This window comes from Vitis vinifera, chromosome 15, assembly GCF_030704535.1.
Source record: "Vitis vinifera cultivar Pinot Noir 40024 chromosome 15, ASM3070453v1".
Lineage (NCBI taxonomy): Eukaryota > Viridiplantae > Streptophyta > Magnoliopsida > Vitales > Vitaceae > Vitis > Vitis vinifera.
The window spans coordinates 18,209,101-18,227,357 of NC_081819.1; the positions used below are offsets into that span (position 1 = coordinate 18,209,101).

Here is an 18,257-nt window from a genome sequence, read left to right on the forward strand (position 1 = left end):
TGAGTCCAATACCCAATACCATATTTAACCCAAACTCAGCCAAGAATGGTTAAATTTGGTTGGCTCGATTGATATTATGAGTTGATTCGGTTGAATCCTCTGAGTAATAAAAAAAGTTTCTCCTATTAAACCCAAAAATCAAAAATCAATTTTCCCCTTTCAAATCACAATATTAAAACATCAAAGAACAATCAAAATTGAAAAATCTATGAGAAAAGAGATTTTATTCAAAGACCTAGGACTCTACCCACAAGAAAGCCATCAAGAACTACCCTCAGTATTTATCTTATATACATATGGTTCAAAATTAGTAAAAGAAAAAGGGAAATTCAATCATTTTAAGTAATATATTATTTTATAGTAATGATACCATATATAGTATATGATTTTATATACTAATTTATTGTTAATAATGAATTTAATAATATTATTATATTAATATATATTTTAATTTATTAATTTTGAAACTTATTTATTTTTAATAAAATTTTTAATGTTGTAATTATCTTATTTTACGTATTATCCTATGTCGGGTCATGACGTCAAGATGACCATCCAAGTCAATTATCAATACCGTGACTTTTCACCGTGTTCGTTTTTTTATAACTTTAATAGTTTTTAACATCCATGAGATATCATGATTGTATATTTATTGATTGAGATGAGTGATAATTGGGAGTGTGCCATTTCATTCCAAACAAACTTACATTGCCAGTTGCTTCAAAGTCACCATTCCAAGATCGAACCTCAAATCCAACGAGGACATGAAAGGAAATCGCCATTTAGTTGACTTTGTCGATTCATGTTTTTGGAAACCTACCGATTTCCATTCCATAAATGGAATTTAGCCTACATGAATTAAGCAACCAATCAAACTTCTGCCTTCTGGTTCTAGGATTTATTTATTTATCGAGTTAAATTTGGATTAGGATTTATTTATCGAGTTAAATTTTTTTAAGGATGTATCTAGGGTTTCAAAGTCTGTTTTAAGGTGGGGAATGATATCCAATCACTTTACAATGGCACCCAAATAATCAAATGGATCATGAGAAATGATAAAAGGGTCTCGATAACCCAATGATTGGATGTACTAAATTTTCTTAAGGACATGCTTAGGGTTCCAAAGTTCGTTCTAGGGTGGAGAACAACCTCCAATCACTTCTTGAGGGTTCCCAAAAGAATAAATGGACAATGGGAAGAGAGATAGGGGTTCCGATAGCTCAGGGATTTGATGTACCAAATTTTTTTAAGGATGTACCTAGGATTCCAATGTCCATTCCAAGGTGGGAAACGACCTCTAATCACTTCGCAAGGGTTCCCAAAGGAACAAATGGACCATGGGAAAGGAGATAGAGGTTTTGGTAGCCTAAGGATTGGATATACCAAATTTTCTTAAGGGTATACTTAGGGTTTCAATGTTCATTTTGGGGTGGGGAATACCTCTAATCACTTCTCAATGGTTCCAAAATGAACAAATGGACCATGGGAAAGGAGATAGAGGTTCTAGTAACTTAAGGATTGGATGTACCAAATTTTCTTAAGGATATACCTAGGGTTCCAATGTTCATTTCGGGGTAAGGAATGACCTCTAATCACTTCTCAACAGTTCTCAAAGGAACAAATGAATCATGGGAAGGAATATAAGGGTCTCAGTAACCTGAGGATTGGATGTACCAAATTTTCTTAAGGATGTATCTAGGGTTCCAATTTCCGTTTCAAGGTGGGAAACGACTTCTAATCACTTCTCAAGGGTTCCCAAATGAACAAATGGACCATAGGAAAATGGATAGAGGTTCTGGTAGCCTAAAGATTGGATATACCAAATTTTTTGAAGGATCTATCTAGGGTTTCGAAGTTTATTGCGGGGTAGGGAATGACCTCCAATCACTTCTCGAGGGTCCCCAAATGATCAAATGGACCATGGGAAGGGATATAGGGGTCTCAGTAACCTGAGGATTTGATGTACCAAATTTCTTAAGGATGCATCTAAGGTTCTAATGTCATTTTCGGGGTGGGAAACGACTTTTAATCACTTCCCGATGGTTTCTAAAGGAATAAATGGACTATGGAAAAAGAAATAGGGGTTCCGATAACCCGAGAATTGAATGCACCAAATTTTCTTAAGAATGTACCTAGGGTTTTAAAGTCCGTCCCGAGGTGGGGAACGACCTCCAGTCACTTCTTGAGGGTCCCCAAAGGATCAAATAGACCATAGGAAGGGATATAAGGGTCTCGGTAGCCCGATGCTTGGATGTACCAAATTTTCTTAAGGATATACATAGGATTCCAAATTCTCTTTTGGAGTGGGAAACGGCCTCCAATTACTTCCCGATGGTCTCTAAAGGAATAAGTGGACCATGGAAAGGGAAATTGAGGTCCTGGTAGCCTGAGGATTAAATGTGTCAAATTTTCTTAAGGATGTACATAGGATTCCAAAGTCCATTTTAGGGTGGAGAACAACCTCCAATTCGTACTCGAGGGTCCCTAAATGAATATATGGACCATGAAAACAAATATAGGGGTCACGGTTCTCATAGGAATAGATATATATCTAAGGTTTCAAAGTTCGTTCCGAGGTGAAGGAGAACCTACAATCACTTGCTAAGAGTCCTCAAAGGAATATATGGATCATGATAAGGGAGATATGGATCATGGTTTTCCTAGGAATGAATGTACCTTTTTTTTTTTTTAATGATATACCTCATTTTTATGAAATTAATATGAAAGGCTAGATACATTTTTTTTTAATGAAAAAAAAATATTTTCTTTTATATTTTATTTTAATTAAAAAATTAAAGATTTTAACCAAACAAAAAGTTAGATTCACGATCAAATTAAAACTATAAGAAAAAAAGATAAAAACAAGTCACTGACTGTAATTTTGATATGATAAATTTAAAATAAAAATAATAAAAATAATAAAATAATATTACAAAGATATTTTTACTTTTAAATGTGAGAATTTACAAAATAATTATTTATTATATATTATCATTTTAAGTTTAATATATCCAAAATAAATAATTAAAATCAATAAATATGAAGGGATTAGAATGAAAAATAAATAAATTAAAAAAAATTTATGAAAGCATATTAGAAAAAAAAAAAGTCAAAGGAAAGATAGAAAAATAACAATAAAAAATAGAATAGGTGACAATGGATATGGCGGTAAGAGAGAAAAAGAGAAAAAATAAAAAATAAAAAAGTAGAAACCGGTAAGAGAAATATGTGAGGAAGTTAATGTGAGAGAAATAAAAAAAAAATGATAGATATACTTGTCAATAGCTTTTAAAGTGGTAAATGTACTTGTCCTTAACTTTGAAGGGTAATTTTGGAAGAAATGTGAAAGCATTATGAATGGACAATATTTTTTCCCACTTTACACTAAAATTAAAAAACTAAAAACCAAGTTCTAAAAAAGCAATCCTTAATAGCCTAATTTTCGATTCAATCTGGTATTCCAATTTCTCTGTTCTCAAATTAAAAAAAAAAAAAAAGAATAATAAAGAAAAAGATTATGGCAATATATTGAATAAAACTCTAAAAACATGACATTGACTATAGAATATATCATTTTATCATTAATCATATAAACCATCCAAATTTTCCAAATCCTCATTTAGTTTTCCACCATATTAACATAGCATAAAAGCTAAATGGTCTTGTACATACCTCAAATTACAGCACTTAAGTTGGTCTCAAACTATTTAGAGCATTGTTCTTTCCTTCCTTGGTTATCCAAGATCCAACAAAAATTAGGAAAAAATGTGAAACAGAAAATGCAAAATAAACAAAAGCAGTAAACTAGCAGGAATAATGAAGATGATGCACCTAAAATTGAATGGTATATATGCTAATAGGGAAAACAACCTAGCTTAAGCCAAAGCATGCCACTCTGCAATTGAAAGTGATACAGAAGTCACAAGAGTCATACAATAGTAACAATAGTTTGATGCTTGGAACTATGATAGCAGTGTAGTAGCAAAAAAATTTCCAACACCCCCAAACATGCATGACAATGCCAAGACATGAGCGTTACTTCTTATGGGTAAGTTTGGTTTCCCCATGCATATCACTTTTCAGGTTTTCTTCGACAAAATAAACTAGACTTCACTTTAGTTAAGCTCTACGTGTTGCCTAACAGCCTGCACTTCCATTCAATTGGTGGAGGGAGTAGTTTTAATAATAGCACATTCCATTCTAGCACTTGTCTTGATGCATTTATGATGACAATCCAAATACCAAGAAAGTCGCTAAAAAGAAAATCATGTCTTCTATTTTTTGTTAATATGCTTGGCAATTGGCATGACCCAAACTGGACTTGAGTTTTGTAATGTTGAATTCTGTCCATGACTGCTTTCCATACTTGCAACCTTGCAATAGAAGTAGATATCTAGTAGATGAGACTTTCTACCCTTCTGGTTTAAGGCAACAAGATTGATGATTTTTAAAAGTTCATCCTTCCAATAGTACCATGAAAAGATGCGATAGTTTGATTGTTCTAGCCATATAAGTTAAAGCTATTCTCAAATATATCGAATATGACTACAATTTCTTTTAAAATCTATAAATTGAAAGTACATCATGTCCATGTACGGATATCAACCCAACACCCAATCCCCATCCCTAAAATATGATACACATATACATGCAAATAGGTGCTTTGCATATAAAACTTTGAAAAGAAACATGTCATGGTCATATAGAATTGATTTGGTATGTTGGGAAGAGATATCCCTGCCAAAGGCAATTTCAGAGGCGCCTATTAACATAAACATGATTTATTATGGTGGTATGGCGCTATGATGTGGGTAAGAAAATTATGACCCCTATAAAGGTAACTTAATAATTCTCTAGATAACGGATATTTGAGACTGAATATCACAAGATAATAGATATAAGCATGCATGGGGCAATAACAAAGTGAACAAATATATGCATATATGGGACAAAAACAAACTGATGTGTGACAAACATATAATAAGAAACAATACAAATACAAAAAAGAGTGACTGAATATCACAAGATAATAGATATAAGCATACATGGGGCAATAACAAAGTGAACAAATATATGCATATATGGGACAAAAACAAACTGATGTGTGACAAACATATAATAAGAAACAATACAAATACAAAAAAGAGTGAACTGATATAGAGTAATGTATGAAAAGTAGAGTATATAAAAAAACACTAAGAAAGATTCAAGACAGTACATGATTAAAAAAAATTTATATTTTTATTTTTATTTTTATTTTTTATATAATATTTTTATAATTTTCATTGACATTATAATATTTTGTGTAAAAATATGGATTGAAATATATATATCTTCAAAATATCCATAAAACCAAAAAAACCATCCTTTAGGCAAAGGGCATCAAATCAAAGTAACATATACTATATATATATATATATATATATATCCGTCATTACCATATTTTTCATTTTTTTCGCAAGGGCATAACTTACATTATTTTAATAAATTGATTAGAGTTAACTGGCCACGCGCCTTAATAGAGCGTGGGATGGCGTGTCGCAGGATGTAACATGCAAGAACAGGGGATGTACGTTTGCCACGTATCAAAACCAGACCATGCATGGTGACACCACGACCTTTAACTCTCTTTTTGGCCTTTCAATTTCCATCATCAAACTGTGAAAAATTAATAATATATCACAGCAGTAAAAACTCTGAGAAAATGGCTGAGGCTGCCGGCGGCGACACCACCCGTCTGCTCCGATCAGAAGGCGGAGAAGCAGAAAATCAGAAGATAAGTAAAAGACCAAAAGAGCCATGGAGAGGAGAGTATGTGAAGAGCATTGTGTACGCTGGGCTTGATGCCATTGTCACTTGCTTTTCCCTCATCTCCTCCATGTCCGCCGGTCATCTCTCCTCCGGTGAGTTTGCTTAATTTCAAATTTTTCCCAGGGCACTGCTAATTGACCCAGATGCTTAATTGGTAGGCTAGTTATTTTTTATTTTAAGTAACAATTTATGTTATTGTTGGTGACAATTTTCAAAATTAACCAAATTATATAACTATTATTTTCAAAAGATAAAAATAAAAATTATTTAGTATGGAAAATGGGCACAGCTTCAATAAACTTCTTAATCAAATATTGAGGGTCGTAGTGGAAATCAGTTGAATATTGAGGATGGTTGTGAATGCAGTTGATGTATTGGTGTTGGGATTTGCGAACCTGGTGGCTGATGGGATATCGATGGGGTTCGGAGACTTTGTTTCAAGCGGCACCGAGAAGGACGCAGCGGTGATGGAGAGGGTGGTGACTGAGTGGGAGGTCGCCAACCAGGGCGGGCCTCAGAAGACCCAGTTGATCCGTCATTACCAGGCCCTGGGGATGGACCTTCATGATGCCACCACGGTATATTCTCCCTCTCTTCTTCTTCTTCTTTTGATTAAACATTTTTCTTAGATTAGATGAATTGCAATTATATTAATGTGAATATATACAAGCGATATACAGGAAAAAACTATGACCTATTAAATCTAAATTACACCCTAAAATCATGGAATAGAAAGATATAATAATTAGAAATGATATGGTTTCTAAAAGTATGAATTGACAAAGTCAACTGAAAGATGGTTTCCTCTCGTGTCCTCACAAGTAGGGATGGCAACGGGGCGGGTTCGGGGCGGGGCGCCCCCCTCCCAACCCCGCCCCGTTTATTTAAACCAATTCCCATCCCCGTCCCATTTAAAAAATTAAACGGGGCGGGGCGGGGCGGGGCGGGGCGGGGCGGGCGGGTATGCTACATTCCCATACTCGCCCCGTTTAACTTTTTATTTAATTTTAATTTTAATTTTTTTTTAAAATTACTTTTAAATTTTTTTAATTATATTAAAATAAATATATTTTATAAATAATTAAATAATTATATTTTTTATAACTTATTTTATTAAAAATAATTTATTATTATCTATATATTAAAAATAATAAAATAAAAATTAAATTAAATTAATTTTAAATTTTAAATTAATTTTAATTTTATATATAATCGGGGCGGGGCGGGGCGGGGTGGGGCAATACCCGAACCCGCCCCGAACCCGCCCCGGGTTTCAAAAAAAATCCCAAACCCGTCCCATACCCGTTTAGAAAAAAAAAATCCCACCCCATTAGGGGCGGGGCGGGGCGGGTACCCGAAATGACCCGCCCCATTGCCATCCCTACTCACAAGATTGAGCTTCAATCTTGGAATGATGACTTTGAAACTGCCGGCATGCAATGTAATTGTTTGGTGAGGGAGTCAGCAAGTTGGTTTGAAGTACAAGCATAAGAGACATGAAGATGATGCCTTGACACTTGATTGTAAATGGAAGGGAAAGCGATGACGATATGTTTCATCTAAGAGTGAAAGAAAAGGTTGGCATAGAGGCACTTTGCCCCAACATTGTCACAATATATTCTTGATGGGTTGAGAGATGAGACATGAAATTCATGAAGAAAATTTTGCACCCAATCTACCTCAACTGCAGTTGAAGCAACAACACAAGATTCAGCTTGAGTGAAGGATATATAGTGCCAATGTCTTCTATTTCTTGGAGCTCTAAATGATTAGATTGACACATAGGAAGACAACATAGTCTGGAGTTGATGCAGGGTCTTTGGTATTTCCCACCTAATAGGCATCAACAGAGGCATGTAGATTTGGAGGAGAGTCTTTGAGGATGAGAAGTCCACGATTGATCATGCCCTTTAGGTATCATAGAACACTTTTAATGGTGGACAAATGATTACTAGAGCAACGATGAATGATTTGTGATAATTTATTGACTGTAAACAAGGTCTTCTTGCGACTGTGAGACAAATACTGCATAGACGAATTACCGAATGAGATTGAGTCACATTAGAGGATGGAATTCCCTTGTGAAGGGTTAAATGTTTAGTGGAGGAGAGAGAGGCCTTGAGACCATCTTGGCATCAATCATATTGGTTTTCTCCAACAAGTCACAAATGTATTTGTGTTGTGAGAGAAAGAAACCTAACATTTAGGGAATGACTTCAATGCCAAGAAGGTAGTTCAATGAGCTAATATCTTTAAGAGAGAATCGATGCATAAGAGTAGCAACGAATCGTTAAACCTGTGAGTTTGAATTGCTAATGATAATGATGTCATCCACATAAACAAGTAAAAATAAAGTGGACCTATCCTAATGACAGACTAAAAGAAAAGTGTTGACTTTGAATTGGTGAACCCTCGAGAGAAAAAAATTGTAAAGCTCATTGCACCAGGCTCATGGTGCTTGCTCCTTGTAAACCCCTATGGCTGTTGTGTACATCATCGGTTAATTCTCCTTGCAAAAAGACATTATTGACATCAAATTGTCTCAATGACCAATCATTGGTAACCGCTAGATTGAGAATAATTTGTATTATGGTAGCCTTAACACCATGGCTAAAAGTATTAGGAAAATCAATAATAGTTCTTTTATACAATATGAGCATTTCTTTCAAGTTAAAATAAATAAATAAATCTACTTATGACAACTTTGTTTTGTGAGGACTCGACAATGATATAATCTTATCTAAAAATCTATTGATATTTGACCATCAACATTTGGGTAATTCATCCTCAGACTTTTGGTCAGGGGCGTTGTTGCACTTCCAACAATCCCTACCCCAATATAACTCTCTCTTGTGGTTTGGTGCCATGACCTTGGTTTTGATACCAATTATAAGATTGGACTTTAACTATCTCATTTGAAAACCAATTGATGTCCATATTGGATGAAGAGTGTTGCGTGTTTAGCAAGGAAAGTGTAGTGCAATTTAAGGTAGTTGATCAAAGGCAGAGTGAGATAGTTGAAATATTAGATGGAGAGAGTTGTGTATATAGCAAGGAAAGTGTAGCTCTATTTTGGTTTTTGTGGGGTTAAAAGACATGAGATGATGACTGTATTGGTGGGATGTTGGCCTTGTACAATGGTAAAGAAGGCAGGTTGATCAAGGGGGATCCATCAGTGAGTAATATCTTCAGTGGCCCTAGCAGTAGATGTGTGAGGGATAATGAGGTTACCAGAATATTAGAAATGATGTCACAGAATGCACTTGAATCTACCACCCAGTTGCCACATTTGCTAGCTTGTTCTTTTGCTATGAAATTAACATAAGGTGTGAAGCAAGATGATAAGCAAGATCAACGTACTTTGGCATTGTGGTTGAGTTTTTCATAGAGTTCGAAGCCAATTTTAGGTGGATTATGAGTCTATGACTACACTTGGGACCCCAATATTGTTGTTGAAAATTGTAACACTGAGAAGAAAAGTAGAATGAAATAAAAAATGAAAAATAAAAAGTCAAAAAAACTTAAAATTAATAAATTATTTTTATATGTTATTTTAAATTTATTTTAATTCTTCAAAAAAAAAATCAATAATTAAAAAATGTATATATTTTTAATTAATTTAAATTATATTTAATTTTCTTTATTAGTTTTTATAATAAAATTAAACATAATCAAATCATTTTTCTTGATATTTGTTTTTCTTTTTTAAGTACTTTCCAGTAAGCAATATTTAACCTAAGAGAACTCAAATTGGCTAGATATATATAACAGAATCTGATCTATTTTCCTGTTGGATGAAGGTGGTGAACATTTTTTCCAAGTACAGAGACATACTAGTAGACGAGAAGATGACAGCCCAAAAAGGAATGCTACCACCAGACGAAGCAGAGAAGCCCTGGAAGAGTGGCCTTGTCACATTTGCCTCTTTTCTTGTATTTGGCAGTGCCCCTCTCCTCTCCTTCATTGTCCTCACCCCCTTCACGCACAGTGATACCGTCAAGTTTGTAGGAGCATCGGTGCTTTCTGCTCTCGCCCTAGTCCTTCTTGGCATAGCCAAGGCCAGGATTGCTGGCCAGAACTATGCAGTCTCTGCAGTTGTTACTTTTTTCAATGGTGCCATTGCAGCTGCTGCAGCTTATAGCATTGGGTGGACTCTTAGAAATGTGGCTGGCCTACAAGACTGAATTGAGAGAAGTGCTTGCTTAATCTCAGTCAGTTGTAAAATTAGTCGAATTAAAGAACTAAAGGGAGGACGTAATCAATATTTCATGTAGTATATCCATGCATGTCTGAATGCCACACGATCTGCTTACCGAACCTTTGTGACTGAATCATATTAAGTTTTTATATGTTCTAGAACGTTGGTTAATTTGATTTTTAGGTTTGACCCAAGTTGGTTGTTTTTATGGGTCACTGTTGATGTTGATGCAGCTGAGTATTTTGCTCTTGGTGTTCTTCTTCTTCCTCCTATTTTTGTACTTCCTAACATACGGGTAAAAGTAGATGACCTTTTAAGTCTTAATATTAAATTATTTTATTAAATATATTTAATATATTTATATATTTATAATTATATTAAATATGAAATACGTATACACATGCATAGGCATATAGAACCAACCACCCAGTCACCCCAGGACATACGCTAAGCACAAATCAATACCCGTCTCCTCACACCTCAAAGATCCCATCAAATCCCTTTCTAAGGTTAGGAACTTGGACCTTTCATCACCTGAGTTAATACTTTTATATTTGGACCTTACGTTTAGTCGTGGGCTAACTTTTTATTTTCCTTAAAGCAGGATCTTCTCATACTTTTCATAATTCATGGTGGAGAAAGACAAATCTGTCTCCTCCCTCCTTCTAAAGGCCAATCTGTCCACCTATGCAAATTACCATCCTGAGTATGATCTTTATTTTCTAGGTTCTCTTTCATGTTCAGTACCGATCCCATTTGGTTGGCAATACTTCCTTCTTTCCTGTTCAATTGATCTCCATTTTTGTTGTGTAGGTTTACTCATAGGGTCCATAGGGGCAGGATAACTACAAAAAAAATGAAAATCCGACAATGGATTCTTGTAACATACCGTTTTGCATATGTTTTTCGATTCGGGTATAATAGATTTTCAAACGTTTATAGAATTAAGAAAAACCTATGACATTAGAAACTTTTTTCTATATATAATATAAAATATCACAATCACCTTTTTACAATCATAATGTTTTCATCATGTAATATAAGATTATAGGATCACATAGATAGACATCATTATCAGGTGAAACAAAGGTTAGAAATAGACTTTGATATATGCTCTTAATCATATAGATATTATCAATTTTACCTACAACGAACAATATCTACATGATTGAAAGCAAACCATTATAAACAGTATAAGAGTTAATCTTCAACTCTAATAATGTGGAAGATGTTTGTCTATTTGATCCTAAAATCTTGTAAAATACAATGTAAATTTCGTGTTTTTATGAAAGGTGATTATAATATTTCACAATAAATAAGAAAAAAGGATTCAAATACATTATATATTTTTCTTAATTGTGTAGAAACAATTTAAAATCGAAAAGATTCATTCTTCTCAAAGTGAACAATATCTATAAAATTGGAAGGGGATTATTAATAGTATATCTTATTAACCATAAGACAAACTCTCCCTACCATTCTTTTTGTCCTTAGTATTATAATACGGTGAGATAATTAACAGCTGGTCCGTTTCTGGGTTATTTTTATTGCAGCCTTAATTTTCTATTCTGTGTTTTGGTGATGAGGAGGAGTGCATACATCATGAACAAAGAATCCAAGTTTATAAAATAGTGAACCATCCTAGTCCTTCTTGACCCTAGATGATATCAGGACATGTGGAGAAACTTGATGGGCTCCTTTGCCTTGACCACCCGCTTGCTTCTTCTCCTAGGCCACGCCTGAAACCTAACTTGTTTGATTGCATGGTTTGAAAAGTTGTGGTTGAATATGAATTTAATTAGGTAATTTAGGTCAATATCTCTTGCCTTCGTTTTTCTTGTTCCACAATCTTTCAGGGAAAATAGGGTTACGCCATGATGATGGACTACTTAGAATTCTGTAGAAGTTTGCTAAAAAAAAAATCGAAGGCCCTTTCCTCTGACTTCCATGCAGCGGAAAGAGAATGGAAAACCCTCTATATGGAAGAGGAAAAACTTGGAAATTCCTCCCATACAACAAATTGGAAGAAGAAAATCCCAGTGGAGGCAGAACTAATTTGAAGAAGAAAATCTGAGTGGAGGTAGACCAAAAGGATGAGAATAGCAAAACTCAGCAGGTGCCAAAGTGAGATATTGCATTGCATGATTAGATTCTTTGCCCAAGTTGCATTAACTTCATGTGAAAAGAAAATGGGCATCTAGATAAATGTGCAACCATATCACAAGGACCCAAAAAAGACCCATTTACCCAATCTCACCTCAAACCATCATGTCTCATCCCTGTTGACTAGCAATCCTAAGTTTCCCAAGGGCTTTTGAAGAATTTTCCATATAGAAATATATACTTCTATATATTATATAGTATTATAGTTTCTGTGGTAAAGAATATTAATCATATAAATCTCCTAAACCATATGATAATGCCAAAGTCGTTTTCGAATAGTATGGTCTAAAAAAGAAGGCGATTCAAGTAACACCATCCTGCAGACTTGTCAAAACTGCCAAAACTGACTCCCTACCTCATTCAGACCCCTCTCCCAACTTCTCCATCTTCATACATATAAAAATCCAAACAACCCTTTTCCTTCATCGAATCCTTCTCTCTCTATATCTCTCTCTCAGGGCTGCCAGGTTCTCATACAGAATTGTCCCGACATCAAAATCCATGGCTTCTTCAGCTTCTTGGTACTGTGCCCTTCTCCTTGTGTCTCTTATTTTGTTGAGTTCTTCTGTGGAGTCATCTCTTGGGGGTGAGCGCATCAGAGGGAACCAGCTCGTGGACCGAGCTTGCGATGAAGTTTACGTGGTCGGAGAAGGAGAAACCCTTCATATGATCAGCGATAAGTGTGGGGATCCTTTCATAGTGGAGCAGAATCCTCATATTCAAGATCCAGATGATGTGTTTCCTGGGCTTGTCATCAAGATTACTCCTTATAAGTCTAGGAAGCTTTTGAGGTAGTTGAGTTTGATTTTTCCTTTTCCCTTTGTTCTGTTTGGTTGCCGAGAACATAGAGAAAATTTTCTTTTCTTTTTCTCTATTGGAGTCATGTGTATATATATCCTTCTTTATTGTAATTTTTAATGTTGGCACACCAACTACATCTATACGATTATGTTTGTATTATTTGAATAAGCAATAATTCAAAATTCTTGATTAAATTATTATTATTTTATTAAATTTGAGAATTTGTAATTCTAATGATTAAATTTTTATAATTTCGTTGGAATGATCCTTGACTCCCTTGGCAAGTGAAAGCATTTCTTATCTTGTTAATGGTATCGTATCATCATGCATATGAAAGAATCAACTAGATGAAAGTAAATCATTATATTATATTATATAAAATATTATTTAATATAAAAAATAAAAAATAAGATAAAAAGTCATTATTGTGGGTTGAAACTTCACATGTTTACTCATTTTCTTACATCACATCTTAAATCGTGAGTTCACGTATTTAGTTGTTCCTTATAATATTAAATAGGGATGACAATAAGGCGGTTTTTCGGGTACCAATCTTGCCTTGCCCCGCCCATAGTGGGACATGATTCAATTTTAATAAATGAGTTTGAGATGGATTTAAAAATTTTTTTTTAAAACCCGGGACAGGTTCAGGTATTGCTCTATCTTGCCCCGCCCCAATTATATATAAAATTAATTTAATTTAAATTTTATTTTATTATTTTTAATATATAGATAATAATAAAATATTTTTAATAAAATAATTTATAAAAAATATAGTAATTTAATTATTTATAAAATATATTTATTTTAATGTAATTAAAAATTTTAAAATTAATTTTTTTTAAAAAAAGTTAAACGGGTGGGGCGGGTATGGGAATTTATCATACCCGCTCCGCTCCGTTTAATTTTTTAAATTGCATGGGGATGAGAATTATGTTGAATAAACGGAGCGGGGTTGGGATGGAGGCAACCCATCCCAAACCCGCCTTGTTGCCATCCCTAGTATTATATTTGAATGAAATCCAATTCCTTAATCTTTTAGCAGTATCGTATTATCATGCAAGTCAAAGCTTAAATACATTTGATTTTAAAGCCCCAGATCTAAAATGTTTAAGACATTAGATATTTGACTATATTACCAAAAAAAAAAAATTTAACTTATTTTATAGATCCATTGGGATAACTTTTTTTTTTTAATTAAAAATTGAAATTGAAGTTAAAATTATAATTTTTAAATAGTATAAATATTTTATTAGAAATAAGATATCTTCCTATATAAATAAAAATAAAGTTTTTATAATTAGTCCCATTTCATTGACATCTATACTAAGCTATTTTTCAAATCATAATTTTTATTTTTATTTTTTGATAAAAATTATCAAAACAAGCATAAAAACTTTTACTTAAAGAGAGGTTTTTAATACCTGAAAATTAAGTCTAGAGAGGACCTAGGCCATGGTCAATTCCCATCTCGACCCAATAAGAAGGCCCAGTATATGTGGGCCCAACTTGTACCGACCTTGTCCTAAATTGGAAGTTAATGGACCGGTGGGCTGGACATGTGGCCCAAATGATTTTTACTAAGTCCTATAAAATCTGTCTATAAAATTACCTAACTAACCCTATGTTTCCCCTTGACTTCAAAATCTTATAAATTAATTTTGGTTATATCATAATATCTTCATAAATATTTTTTTTATTTAAATACATCATTAAATATTATGATAAATCTTTTTATTTTATCAAAATTTAAATTAAAAATGTAATGGCCCCGTCAATAACTATAGAGGTGAATTTGGTTATGTACCACCATTATCTACTCAAGCTCAGCCTATTCCCTGCCTTTGGTTACATTCAAGATAAAAGGTATAGTTTATATATTGTGAATGTAAGATTTTATATATGATAATAATATAAATAATATAAATATTAATTCGGTTTTTGCCATCCCTAGCCCAAAATGATAACAAAAGCACCAAATAACAAAATTTATTCAAATGACCAACTTTCAATCAACCCAAACCTCCTTAAATTCATAATACTCAAGGCCTAAAATGTCACAAAATCTTATTTTATCCCTTTATATATATATATATATATATATATATATATATATATATATATATTGTCTTGTGTGGATATTATTGGCGAGGGATTTAATGGACCCTTAGGAGGTGTTTGGTACGTCGGAATAGGGAATGAAAATAATATTTTGTTTCCTTTCCTATTTCTTAGTGGAATGGAATGAATTTGATGATTCTATTTCTAGCATTTGGATGAACTTAGGAATGTAAGATTGGAATGATTATTTGTTTCCATTCCAATGTTTGATAATAATAGGAATGGAAATGAAAAAGAAATAAATTTACAATAATATCCTTACATATAATTTAAAATATTTTTTTATTTTTACTTTTATTTTAAAAAAATAAAATTTGAGAGGTTTTTTGTTATTAAATAATAAGACTAAAAAAATATATATATACTCAATAAATAAAAAATTAACCATAAAAAATCGTATAACCCTAATGCACAAATATTCAATTATTATTTTTATTAAAAATTTGAATAATTTGTCATGCTTAAGTAGTTATAAAATTATATTTTTCAAAAAAAGAATTATTTATTATAATATTTAAATTCTCAAAGCTAGCAAATGTTTTTCCTATTTTCAAAAGAGGAAATAAAAGAATTCAAATTTATTCTAATTTTCAACAAGTATCATATCCGATAAAATCCATAACCTTAAAAAAATTTAAATATTCATTTTTTTTTATCAAAATTTTAAATAATTTGTCATGCAAAAAAAGCTATAGAATTATATTTTACTAAGAAAAAAAAGAGAAACAAAAATATAAGAACATATAAAAGTTTTGTTTTTGTTTGTTTTTTTCTTTTTATTTTTTTCCTAACCATTAAAAATTTTCAATATTGTAAACACGTGAAATCGAAAAATCTTTTTCCAACCATTTCAATTTTTCTCTCCAGTTTCCATTAATACAAGATAAAGAAACATCAAAGATTCCAAACATAAATTAATAAAAAAAAAAATTAATCGATTTATAGAGAAGAAGAAACACATATAAAGAAGTAGAAGAAGAAAGAGAAAATAAGGTAAACCTGATCGAAGATGTAGAAGGGAGTTTTCAGAACCTAGTTGTAGCAAACAATGACGAATCCTAGATCCAACAATCAAAATGAACATCCAAAACCCTATAAATTAGAAATTGATTTTTTTTTTTTTTTAAATATCGTGGAAGGTTTAATTGATTCAATTTGGAAGAATCATTTGTTGCAGAGAATTGGATGATGAGTGAGTCTCTAGCTTTGCAAAGAAGATAAGAAGTGGATGATGAATGGATCTCTACCTTTACAAAGAAGATAAACATCGGGTTTGAAGAACAAGATAAGAGGGTAAAATAGTAATTTAGGTTATTTTATATTATCAAATAGGTTTAATGAATCAGAATACCACCTACTTTTAATGAATGCAAATCCGACTCATAAGTTGGATTTGATTTCTGCCGGAATAATTTTTTATTTCATTTCCGCCTTCTTAACATTTATCCAAACATAGGAATAAGGGAGAAAAGGAATGAGATGTCTATTCCCACTCCCTATTCCCGTGTACCAAACACCCCCTAAAACGCATTTATATGGGTTAAGAGGAACTTATACATAATATTATAAACTTTTTTAGTTTTTTTTCTTATTTAACATGATATATTATAATCATCTACCCTTACAAACATAACATCTTCATGTCACGCAAAATTATGATGTAAAATATATAGATATTTCTAGTGAGATCAAATAAATAAAGGTTTACATTGAGATCAAGGGTCGGCGATATAACATTTATAATGACCCACTTTCAATTATATGGATATCATTTATTTTAAGTATAGTAGGCCTTTACAAATTTAGAAAACGATCATATGATTAAGAGAAATTTACATATATATAATGCTAAAAAATTTTATTCTCTTCCTTTATATTTGGAAGATATCAAGATAAACAAAAAAAAGTGTAATGTTGAACAAGCGGAAAACTTTATCAAATGTGTAAACTATTTTATAAGGACTCATTCTTAATGGTATAAATATTGTTTGATTCAATAAACTTGTTTTAAAATGCCCACAAAATTAAGAGGATCTAGTACGTATATAATGAAATTTAAAAAATTCTAATAGTATCAATAATAATGTTTAAAAAGTTCTAATAAATATAAATTAATTTTTTTCATTAAAAAAAACATATTTTGATTTTCATATTTAATTTATTTAGGTTGATTTAATTGTGTTGAAATTAAAAAAATCAAAATCACTTTTTCAAATTCAATAAAAATATTTGATATATATATATATATATATATATTTTATTTTAAAAGAGTTGCATTGTTTTTTGTTGTAAAAAATTTTAAGAGAAAATATAAGGAAAAAGAAATAGAGAGAAAAAATATAAAGAAATAATAATAATAATAATAAATTTAAAATCAATAAATTATTTTTATATATTTGTTCAAACTCATTTAAATTATTTTCCTTCGTTATATAAAAATGAACTAATTTTAAGATGGATAAGATTCTAATTAATTTTATTTATATTTAATTATTTTTTGTATATTTTGTGATGAAACCAAACATAAAAAAACCAACCAAACATTAAAAAAAATAATAATAATTAATTTTTTTCTCCTTCTTTAATATTTTTTGAGAACCAAACATGCCTCACACGAATAAAGAAGTAGCTTTTACTTTGGCTCAATTTCTTAAAGCTACAAACAAGAAATTATTCATGACTTCCCAACAACTTTTGAAGTGACAACTCTTTTTTTAACACATTTATCATGAAAGGGATTTTCATTGAACTTCAAAATTAATGAGGATTTTGACTTCTTAAAAGCCAACCCTTCCCGTGAATAAGTTACAAAATCACAACCCCATGATTGAAACCTCCACTCACATATACGATGCCAATAGTGACCCATCAAACTCTAACCACCCATAGCATATCTTCCCCCACTCCACAAACCCTCATTTCAATACTTCCATTGATTATGGCCACAGCTTCATACCTTATCCCCCACTTCCCCTGCAACCCACAAATCACATCCACATGGTTCATGCCACACTCCCCATAACTAAAATAACTACCATTTGTAAAAAACAAGCCAAAATTGGAACCATGTATTCATAGTCACATGAATTAATGTGATAAAGAATCTTGGGACCATTTCTTTTTGGGAGTCTCACTCAATGCCTTGTTTTTATATACATACATG

At 32.1% G+C, this 18,257-nt stretch overlaps 1 protein-coding gene across 1 annotated transcript; it reads left to right on the forward strand.

Annotated features, from left to right (window-relative positions):
* The first annotated feature begins 5,655 nt into the window (after positions 1–5,655).
* LOC100247141 (uncharacterized) lies at positions 5,656–10,258 on the forward strand. The gene is made up of 3 exons (XM_002273020.3): positions 5,656–5,903; positions 6,178–6,389; positions 9,612–10,258. Exons 1-3 carry the CDS (start codon positions 5,705–5,707, stop codon positions 9,993–9,995), a joined length of 795 nt encoding a protein of 264 aa, XP_002273056.1. The 5' UTR covers positions 5,656–5,704; the 3' UTR covers positions 9,996–10,258.
* Positions 10,259–18,257: the final 7,999 nt, after the last annotated feature.

Bases quoted from the DNA above. Each gene is read 5' to 3' on its own strand.
- LOC100247141 (XM_002273020.3), top strand. From the start codon at position 5,705: ATGGCTGAGGCTGCCGGCGGCGACACCACCCGTCTGCTCCGATCAGAA. The intron at 5,904-6,177 runs GTGAGTTTGCTT...TTGTGAATGCAG, and splicing joins CGCCGGTCATCTCTCCTCCG to TTGATGTATTGGTGTTGGGA. The intron at 6,390-9,611 runs GTATATTCTCCC...TGTTGGATGAAG, and splicing joins ACCTTCATGATGCCACCACG to GTGGTGAACATTTTTTCCAA.